Source organism: Nicotiana sylvestris, chromosome 5 (genome assembly GCF_000393655.2).
Source record: "Nicotiana sylvestris chromosome 5, ASM39365v2, whole genome shotgun sequence".
Lineage (NCBI taxonomy): Eukaryota > Viridiplantae > Streptophyta > Magnoliopsida > Solanales > Solanaceae > Nicotiana > Nicotiana sylvestris.
In genome coordinates, this window is record NC_091061.1 from 179,709,156 (window position 1) to 179,719,951 (window position 10,796).

Here is a 10,796-nt window from a genome sequence, read left to right on the forward strand (position 1 = left end):
TAGCCTGGCTAAGTAAATTCTCAGCAACGAGACCCTCGGCTCGTGTGCTCCCTACTTTGGAATAAGTAGTTTCAAGAAGTCAACGCCTTGGTCAGGACCCTCGGCCTGGACGATGACCCCTTCTCAGAATAAAGGATACTCCCAAAAATCTTTTCTTTCTAAAACTTCTTCTTGTGACCTTTCAAGTCTAAATCTTTTCTTTATAGAACATCATGTACATGCTCATGCTGGTATCCTTAAATGTAAAGCATGACATAAGAATGAAATAAACATGTAAAATTGTTTCTAGAAATTCTTGCTTCTTCATAAATTTTCAACATGAAAATAACATATAAGAATAATACAAAAATCTGAAAATTTACACACATATATCATAATAAATCATCTAAACTTTTGCTAGAACAATTCTATGTTAATAGGTACTCACTCGCTTCAATTAAGTAAATATAAGCTCTTTTAAGCAATTCATCAAACACATTGTATGCGTGCTTTTGTGAGTTAAACCACTTTAGTAAAGGGTTATATCAACTCACCTCAAAACTCCTTGAACCAATACGTAGACCCCAGTCCAATTGAAACCAGTCAAACAATTGATTCTACAACAACCAGTGCATTTTAATCAATTTTAAAGTACTACACCTAAATATGCAATATATTGTTGATACAGAGGAAGAAGAGAATTAACTACTCAATTCTTACCTAAAACTACTGTAGGATAATTGACAATAAGAAATTTTATATACCTGAGTTCAAGAATTAGTGATTCGCAATGAAACCAAGAATCTTTCGTGAGTATTTTGTGTTTCTTGGCAACAGAACGTGGGGTTCTGTTCCTTTTTTTTGTTCCTAAGGCTTATGCCTTTTTCCAGCCAAGAGCCCTTTATGGGCTTGGCTTGCACGCCCTTTTTCTTTTACTTTTTTTTGAGTTAATTAGCAACTAATGATACCTACTTTTAATAATTAATAATATTAAAATTATTAATATTTTTCTAATTGTATATCCAATTATTTAAGTGTGTATATATATATATATATATATATATATATATATATATATATATATATATATATATATATATATTTCACTATAGGCAAGATAGAAATAATAGTAATAATAATAATTTAGTTTTATAATTAGCGTGTCTCGAAACTTTTATAAATTTGAGGAGTGTTACAAGCAACATCAAAAATACTCATACTGGTTCCTATGTGAGGAGAAGGAAAACATAAATGTTCGTGTGCATGCAATGCAAATGGAAGATTGTTTCATGAAAAGTCACATCTCTAGATACATGAATCTTCCTTGTGGCTAGGCTAAGAACCTTATATCCATTTGATCCAAAAGGGTATCCTATAAAAAAATGTGGATTTGATCTTGGTTCAAATTTATCTTTGTGAGGTTTTAGGTTCATAGGAAAGCATAGACATCCAAAACTCCTAAAGTGTGAATAATTTGGTTTCTTCTTATATAGAACCTCAAAAGGACATTTCCCTTTGAGGGGTGAGGATGGCAATCTATTGATCAGGTAGGTAGAAGTTCGGATGCACTCTCCCCAGTATCTTATGGGGATTTTGGACTGATACAACAATGCTCTTGCAGTTTCAAGGAGGTACTTATGTTTTCTTTCGACTATACCATTCTATTGAGGGCTATAGGGACAAGTTTTCTGGTGTAAGATCCCTTTGGCTTGGAAAAACATAGTTGTTTCAGTGTTCACAAACTCCAGACCATTCTCAATTCTGATAGTTTTTATTGAGGTATTGAAATGGTTTTGTACCATTGCACAAAAGGCTTTTATGCCATATAGGGCATTGCTTTTACTAGTCAAGAGATGTGTTCAAGTACATCTGCTATAGTCATCAACTAGGGTGATGAAATATCTGTGATTGTCATGAGTTGATGCATGATAAGGGCCCCACATATCTATATGGAGGAGTTTAAATGCTTTGGTGGTGGAAGTGGTTCTTTTTGGGAATGGAGATTTATTCTGCCTAGCCATAGGACAGATAGAACATATAAAAGGTTGTTTGTTTGCAAAGGTTATATGTATGGAATTGATACCCTTCATCTTGATAAAAGGTACATGGCCTAGCCTGTTATGCCACAAGAGATCCACATGATTGTCACCAGGTCTATATGTAGTACACACTGAATCTATTTTGTAAGAAGAAGTTCTATTGGAATCCAAAGGAACTTGTACACTTTTATTATCACAAACATGAAGAGGAATGGATGCACTAGGTGCAGAATCACAGAGATGGTGCTGACAATGTACATTATTGATACTATGACTACCTGAGGTGGATGCACTAGGTGCAGATCTGTGTGTGAGTGGTATGATAGAAGAACTGTTCTTTCTTGAATTTGAATAGTGAAGGTAGAGGCTGTCTCTGACTTTACTAATCTCCAGAGGCCTCCTCAGTGAAAGGCCATGTAGAAGGATACAAGAAAACTTAGTGAATATGATGATGCAATCAAGTTGAACTGCCAATGAGTGAACAGAGACAAGATTGAACTTGAAACTAGGTACATATAAGACTCTTTTTAGGGTAAATTGAGGACTGAGTATGACATCTCCAACTATTGTCACTCTTACTTTATATCCATTTGGCAAAGAAACTAGGAAAGGATAAACAAGAGTTTTGATGTAATTCAAAGAGGCTTTGTTATAAGTCATATGGTTAGTGGCTCCTGAGTCAAGGATCCAGGAATTAGCATTCTCTTTAATACTTTCATAAGACTGTGTATTTGGATCAACAGAAGTGTTACAAACAGTCATACCTGCAAAGTTTACAACACCACCAGTCATGTTGATGTTTCTTGAGTTGTCTCCATTATTTTCACTCTTGAAGCTTTCCAATATGCTCAGCAGTTGTCCATATTGTTCCTTTGTTAGCTGCTGCATGGTTCTACCTTGCTCCTGAGAATTTCCCCTGTCAAAGCTGCTCCATTGTCAGTTGTGTCAAATATATTTGCTACCACTTTTCTTCCCCTATTACCATTATTGTACTTCATGTTTTGTGGATAAGCATAGATTCTGTAACGCTTGTCCTTGGTGTGCCCTGGTCTCTTGCAAAAATCATGGAATGGCCTAGGTCTATTTCCCATATAACCTCTTCCATAGCTATTGTTCCCACCAGAGGAATTACTCTTGTGTTGATTAAAATTGGTTTTAAAACTGTTATTTCCTGGGCCATTGGCATTCAGTGATGTAGACTCAATTACCAACTGTTGATTGTGTGGCCTAACTTCACTTTGCTTCTCTTCTTGTATGAGGGTAGAGAATGCTTGTGCAATGCTTGGAAGAGGATTCATCATCAGTATACTCCCTCTTACAACAATATATACCTCATTTAACCCCATCAAAATTTGTATTAGTCTTCTGTCTTGCTCAGCTTTCTGTATACTAGCCTTAGCACCACAGATGCATTGACAACTGCATTGTGCATGTGCATTTAATGCGTTTAATTCTTCCCATAGTTTCTTCATCTTAGTATAATAGCTTGTTATATCTACAGTTCCTTGACTTAGATCATTAATTTCTTTCTGGAGTTGATAGAGTTTTGCACCATTTGTTTGATTATACCTATCTTCTAATCCCTGCCACAACTCCTTTGCATCATTTACATATTGTAAACTGTCCGCTAAGTCTTTTGAAAGAGAATTCAGAATCCACGAAGTCACCATATTATCACATCGTTCCCACTGATCAAAAGTTGTATGTCCAATTACTGGTTTCTGACACTTCCCTATTATGAAGCCAACCCTATTCTTCACTGAGAGGGCTCTAAGTAGACCTCTCTTCCATGATCTATATCCTGTGCCATCAAACGGTACATGAACTAACATAGAACCCACTTTCCGACGGATGCATGTATAGGGGACTTGAAGTATCTAAAGTGTCTTTGTTCGCAGTATCTCCAGCAATTACTTAAACTACAGATCTCGATTGATTTAAATCGTGAATCGAAGACAGGAAACGAGAATTCAACAGAAAAACTTCGAGAACACTTAAAGTTGCTATGATTTGTTGCAATCAAACGAGATCATAGCAAAAAATGCAATTTTGAACAGGATTTCACAAGAGAGAATAGTGAATGACAATTTCGAGAAAGACCTAAAACTTCAATTGTGAATTGAAGAGAAAACGAGACAGAAGATCGCAAGCTACCTCAGTAGATGAAGCCTTGCTCTGATACCATGACAAAATTGAACATTATCGAGGAGAGTGTTTGAGCTAGAGCTCATCTGCCATGGTTGTGTGTCATGAAGCTAAGAGAGAGAAAGGAGAAGGTTCGAGATCTTTTGGAATGAGAGTAAATATTCTCATTGAACTGAATTAGGAAATAGTAGTGCACCTATACATATATACAAACTACTCACTGACACTCGCTAATGAATGTAACTAACTACTTACAAAACTAGCACTAACAGCCTAACTAACTAACTGTAGACAATGTGGCTAATAGTTAAATAACTACATTCTAGTTCTAATCTTAACATTCCACTTGCTTCTTCATCTTTTATTGCACATGCTATGGACTTATACATATAGTTGCTTACTTCTATGCCCTCCTTTCGTCGAGAGTTCAACTTCTACGCCCTCCTTTCTTCGAGAGTTCAACTTCTACGCGCTTAATTTCATCTTTCAACTCTTGTAAAGCAGGCTTGCTAGATCGATCAGTGCTCGAGGTCTTGTTATCACTTAATTGATCAAATAGATGCTTCAAGCACAAGAGGTATTCAGCTTTTACTCCAGGAGCATCAGACAATGACTTGTCAGTAACAAACTACACAACAACAAAGATAAAACCATAAGACAGAATATACATCGTACAGATTTCGTCAACTAAAAGTAAAAACACTTGATGAGATTCCAAAATAGTTCAACAGTAAATCAGAAAAGGCTCATGCCCCTTACCGATGTCATATTTAGATGTAGAGTAACTGGGAATAGATTTGCCCGTAAGTTCAAATAAAAAGTCTTACTTTTGCATATTTCAAAATCTTGATTGTGGGAACCAGCTTGAGCAGAGTAATTACAATTTTGTAGTTTCTAAATATATGTTCTTCCTTTTTTTTTAAAAAAAAAACATTATACGCCCAAAAAACAAACTATGTCATGGTTTGCACAAATAAGAATTGAAATATATGCTGCCTCAATCCTCTAAGATGCTATTGTGCTATATTGCGCAGACTCTCCAAAACAGCTGCCGCACCCGTATCGAATCCTCCAAAAATACACTGTTTTTTGAGGATCCGACACACCCATCGATATTTTCGGAGAGTCCGAGGAACATAGCTATTATGACATCTAATTTTCCTGTTAGAGAGCCTGGACAGGTCTGAAGTCCTTGTACTTTACTTTCTCTGTCCTAAAACACTAATATACAGAACCTGTAAATTTATCATTAAAAGCACACTAGCTATTACCTCAACAATATCCAGAAAGGACATAGCTTTGCCTATCATAGCATGACACATAATTGATAACCAAACATTTGACATCCAAAGGAGAATTTGACTATATCTAGAGATAGAAACAGAAGTTCCTCAACTATACTATATATCCTTGGGATTTTATAATTGGTGTATTCTAAGCTTCCATGTGGTGCAAGAACCAAGAATAAAAGGTAACAACCAGTAAAGCCACAAGATCAAGATAACAAAGTTCAAATGCTGATCATTGACTAATATGCGTAAATGAATTGACTAAACTAACTTGTAATATAAAACTAAACTGCTCATACCTCTTTATATGCAGAAATGCATTGACGAAGAGCACTTTCAGCCTCAGAGCTATAAGGGTCCTGGTTCAGTAGAAGGTGCAGTCCAAAATCAGTGTCATAATGTTTGAAACATCCCAGAGAAACAGATAGGATTGTTAATGAAAGACAAACCCATAAAATTTATATCCAAATGTTGCAAAACCAAATGTTGAACCCATAAAATTTATATCGTGGATTCACCTCTTCGTCACAGTGCACCCATCTTCTCAAAATTTTAGATCTGCCTTCGATTACTCCTAATAGAAAGTAAATAGTAGGATTTTTTTGTGAAGCTTCTTCTTAATGCTCTACTCCAGTTGATTAGAATTATTATTATTATTATTATTATTATTATTATTATTATTATTATTATTATAGGGTTTTCTTTGCACTATAATAGAAGGACGTAGGAAATTCCTTCAAATATCACCCATCGTCCCTGCACCAACTTCCACTGTAAACACAAGGGACAACTGAAAGTACAAGCAGATATATGAAGCTACAAAGAAAACGAAGGGTAATATTCCAGTAATTTTCTTTGTCAACAGTTGTACTAATCAAAAGCAGTACTATGGTCTTATTTTTCTTTGCGCGGATAGGAAGTGACAACAAATGTAGGTCCATAAATGAGAAGGGATGTTATTTTCCTCAAAAACTTTATAAAGATCTGTTCGCAAGACACGCAAAGCTGCTGAAAATTATGAAGAACATGGTCTTTGCATGTACTGACTTAAACACAAGACAGCGAAACAAAGGTCTGGTCTTGTGTTCATAAGGTAGTTCAATTTACCAGCTAAATGTCGATAAATAATTGGATCCTCTAATGGTGTACCTTGGTCTGCCTGTAGTTTGCAGTATGGATGCAAAGGAGAAGATACTGCTGCTCTTGAGCAATCAAACTCCTGCAGCAATTCTGAGGTAATCCCTTAAAATTTCCATCCCAAAAAATAGTGTATATCACCTAAATGCTTGACTTTGAATTCTGTATTGAGAAACGTGCAAATGTGATCAATTTCCTTTGTGTCATTGCCTGTAAATAGTTTATCATCTACATAAACAGCTAAAATGGAAATTAGGCCATCTTTCTGTTTATAGAACATGGAATAGTCATTGAGAGAACCGGAGTAGCCTTTGAAACTCAGAGCTCCGGCAAGCCTAGAATACCATTGTCGTGATGCTTGCTTCAAACCATAGAGAGACTTCCTTAATAAACAGACTTGATTAGGCTTAGGGGGAAGAAGTCCCACAGGAAATCTCATGTACACTTCTTCCTGTATGTCCCCATGTAAGAAAGCATTGTTAACATTTAATTGAGAGACTTTCCAACCTTTCTTTACTGCCACTGTTAAAAGACATCGAATGGTAGTCATTTTCACCATTGATGAAAATGTTTCAAAATAGTCTATGCCTTCCCTTTGAATGTCCCCCCTCACTACTAACCTTGCTTTTAATCTCTCCACTGTTCCATCAGAATTGTGTTTCACTTTATATACCTAATTGCAAGGCAAGGCTCTCTTTCCCCGTGGCAAGTCCACAATGTCCCAAGTGTGGTTAAGCTCAAGTGCCTTAATTTCTGCTTCCATAGCTTTCCTCCAACCTGGATGTGTAGATGCTTGAGCATAACTATTTGGTTCTGAAATATTAGACAGTGTTTGAAGAACCTTTTGGTTGTTGAGTGAAAGAGCATAAAAAAAAAACACTAGGCTTGAAAGGTTGAATGAAACAAGAAGAGGTAAGGTCAGGAAGAATGATAGTGTTGCAGACGTAGTCATACAAATATGTAGGCTTCTGAGTGATCCTTTCTGACTTTCTGATTGGAGGAGGTGGAATGGGAATAGGACTCTTAGACAAACTTGGAACTGTAGAATGAAAAAGAGATTGTCTATCAGTAGAGAATGGAATAACACTAGTGTGTGAATTGGTTCTAGGCATAGTGATAGGAGTAGCAGGGGAGTCTGAGTGATTTGTGTTGGGTGGCTGAGTGAAAGTAGTACGTGGTTCTGTTGTGAAATCAACATGAGCATTTCCTGTTGAGTCTTCTTGGGCTGCAGGGGGCAGGATAGAAAGGAAAATCAGATGGTGAGACTGATGTGATGAAAGGAAAACAATGCTCATGAAACTTGACATCTTTGGAAATAAAAACTTTCCTGTTGTCCATATCCAAAACTTTGTACCCTTTTTGATTGTGAGGGTAACCTAGAAACACACAACTCTTAGCTCTTGGTTCAAACTTCCCTCTAGTTTGAGCTAGAGTGGAGGCATAACATAAGCATCCAAAAGATCTTAGACAATCATACTTGGGTGGCTTCTTAAACAGTACTTAATATGGTGTCTTCCCTTTCAGAACTTTTGAAGGAAATCTATTTATTAGATATGTGGTAGTCAATATACATTCTCCCCAATATTGAATAGGGACCCTTGATTGAAATAATAAGCCCCTTGCAATTTTCAAAAGATGTCTATGTTTCCTCTCCACAACACCATTTTATTGTGGAGTAGCTACACAAGATGTTTCATATTGTATACCTTGTGAATGCAGAAATATAGATTCCTGTGTCCCCTTTCCCAATTCCAAAGCATTGTCAGATCTTAGCTTATTCACCTTCTTGTTAAATTGTCTTTCCATCATAGTAAGAAGACACTTCAAAACTGAAAATGCATTACTTTTAGTACTCAAGATAAAGGTCCAGGTTGCTCTACTGAAATCATCAACTATGGTTAGGAAGTACTTGTATCCATTGTATGTACTAGTCTTAAAAGGTCCCCAAATATCTATATGAATAAGATTAAATATGCTTGAAGATCTGATTTGACTAATTGGGAAAGGTAGCTTAGTTTGCCTGGCTTGAGGACATACATCACATAATCAAAATTTGAAGGAAAATGAATGAAACTGAGATTTTTCACAGCTGCAAAGGGCAAATGCCCCAATCTGACATTCCATTATCTTACATTAGATATAGCATTAGCAAACACAGGTGCTCAAAAAGGAACACTAGTAGAAAACAAACTGGAATTACTTCCCTTTGAAATTGAAACTACATTTTGTTTGAACAAGATCCCAGACTCTAAACTACTAGGCTGGAGTAGGTATAGACCATCCCTCACTTCACCAAAAGCTTGTCCCCTCCTCATTAAAGGGACCTGCAACAGACATTTGTTGGAAGTCAGATTGATAAAACAACTGAATTGGCTACATAACTTATGGACTGATAATAAGTTATATTTGAAAGAAGGGACATATAGAACCCTTTCCAGAATCATATCTGGTTGTATGCTTACCCTTCCTATATGTGTAACAAACAATTGAAATGAGTTAGGCAAACTTATGTGCAAAGGTATAGGAAATGGACAGAGTTCTAAGAAAGATTTTGAGTCAAAACACATGTGCTCAGAGGCACCTGAGTCAATAATCCAGGTGTTAGTTTTAAAAATAGCTAGGCATGTTCCAGAGTATTTAAGAATGGTACCAGCTACTGAATTAGCATTGATCTCTATTCCTTCATTTCCTCCATTTACAATCTGCACTTGCTTGATTATGTTTACTAAGTCAGAGACTTGTTCCTTGCTGAAAAAATGATTCTGATTGCTTGAATTTCCTTTAGTGCATCTATTTGTTTGTCCATCAGTTTATGTTGCTGGAACCAGTGCATTGGCCTTCACTGCTCCTTGAGAGAAGTGTGACTTGGTAAATTAAAAGTCATCTGGAAACCCATTGAGCCTGTAGTAGTCTGCCCTGGCATGGCCTGTCCTCATGCAGTGAGAACAGGTAACATTTGGGTTGTACCTAGTCTTCTTTGCCTTGAATTTTTGTTGTGTGTTCCCTTGCTTCTGCTTTGGATTCCAAGTTCTTTGGATCTGATTGTTTCTCTATGGGGTTTTGTTCTGTATTCCCACCATGAATGATGCAACATCAATGGGCTATGAAGGATTCATGTATAATTCCCTTTGGCTCTCATCCTACAACAGTAGAGAATAGGATTGATCAATGCCTGGGAGTGGACTCATCAAAAGTATGTTTCCTCTTGCTTGAGCATAAACATCATTCAATCCCATAAGGAATTGAATAACTCTTTGATCTTCCATGAACTTTGCAATTTTCTTCTTTCCATCAAATGTACAATCACAAGTGCATCCCAGATGTGAGTTGAGAGAATCCAACTCATCCCACAGTCTTTGTAGGGTTGTAAAATAGCCTGCTATGCTGCTATTTCCTTGGGCTAACTTTGAGATCTCCTTCTGTAGATGATAGAGCTTTGCTCCACTCGATTGGCCAAACCTGTGCTCGAGGCTGCTCCAGAGATCTTTTGCAGTTCTAGAATAAATCACAGTGTCTCCTATCTCCTTGGTCAGTGAATTCAGCAACCAAGAGGTCACCATGTCGTTGCACCTGCTCCATTGTGAGTGTTCTGCAGCATTCAAAGCTGGTTCACCACAAGTTCCATTGATAAAACCAAGCTTGTTCTTGGCTGAAATTGCAATTAGAACAGATCTTCTCCAGCCTGGAAAACCTCTTCCGTCAAATGGTGATCTAACTAGAGACATCCCTGGAGCATCAGAAGAATGTAGATAGTAAGGGTGATTGGAATCAGGGGTGCTCCCACTGCTGGTGGATCCAGTGGCAGTGAGGGTAGGTGTTGCTTCTGTTCCTATCGTTGCTGAAGAACAGATGTGAAGATGAGAAGAGTAATGATTGAATTTTGAGAGAAAATTATGATAGATCGAGCTACTGATGCTCCGATACCATGAAAGAAAGATAGAGTGATTTGTGAAATTTTTCTCTGATTGTATTCACTGTACACAGCCCTATTTATACAAGTATTTTTGTATCTAAGATAAATGAAAAAATGAAACAATATTCCTGTACACTTGTACTATTCTTATTGCTTACATGTATAACCTCCTAACAAATTTTTATTCTCCTACATGTGCTCATCATGTGTAGGAAGCTTCTATTATTTACCAACTCAGCAAAAACAAACGGTTGAGATCTATTCTTGATCAATTCATCTTGTGTTGTGTGATGC

At 36.8% G+C, this 10,796-nt stretch overlaps 1 protein-coding gene and 1 long non-coding RNA gene across 2 annotated transcripts; both read right to left on the reverse strand.

The window, feature by feature from the left end:
- Positions 1–2,893: 2,893 nt before the first annotated feature.
- On the reverse strand, positions 2,894–3,850 carry LOC104240626 (uncharacterized). Its single transcript, XM_009795492.1, has one exon. It carries the CDS (start codon positions 3,848–3,850, stop codon positions 2,894–2,896), a length of 957 nt encoding a protein of 318 aa, XP_009793794.1.
- Positions 3,851–4,304: 454 nt separating this feature from the next.
- Positions 4,305–10,582, reverse strand: LOC104240607 (uncharacterized). The gene is made up of 4 exons (XR_714489.2): positions 9,240–10,582; positions 6,602–8,913; positions 5,752–5,811; positions 4,305–4,791 (listed from the first exon to the last, which is right to left on the reverse strand). It is a non-coding gene; the product is annotated as an uncharacterized lncRNA (long non-coding RNA).
- Positions 10,583–10,796: the final 214 nt, after the last annotated feature.

What these genes read in the sequence shown, in the direction of transcription:
- LOC104240626 (XM_009795492.1), bottom strand. Translation starts at nt 3,850, where the DNA reads ATGTTAGTTCATGTACCGTTTGATGGCACAGGATATAGATCATGGAAG.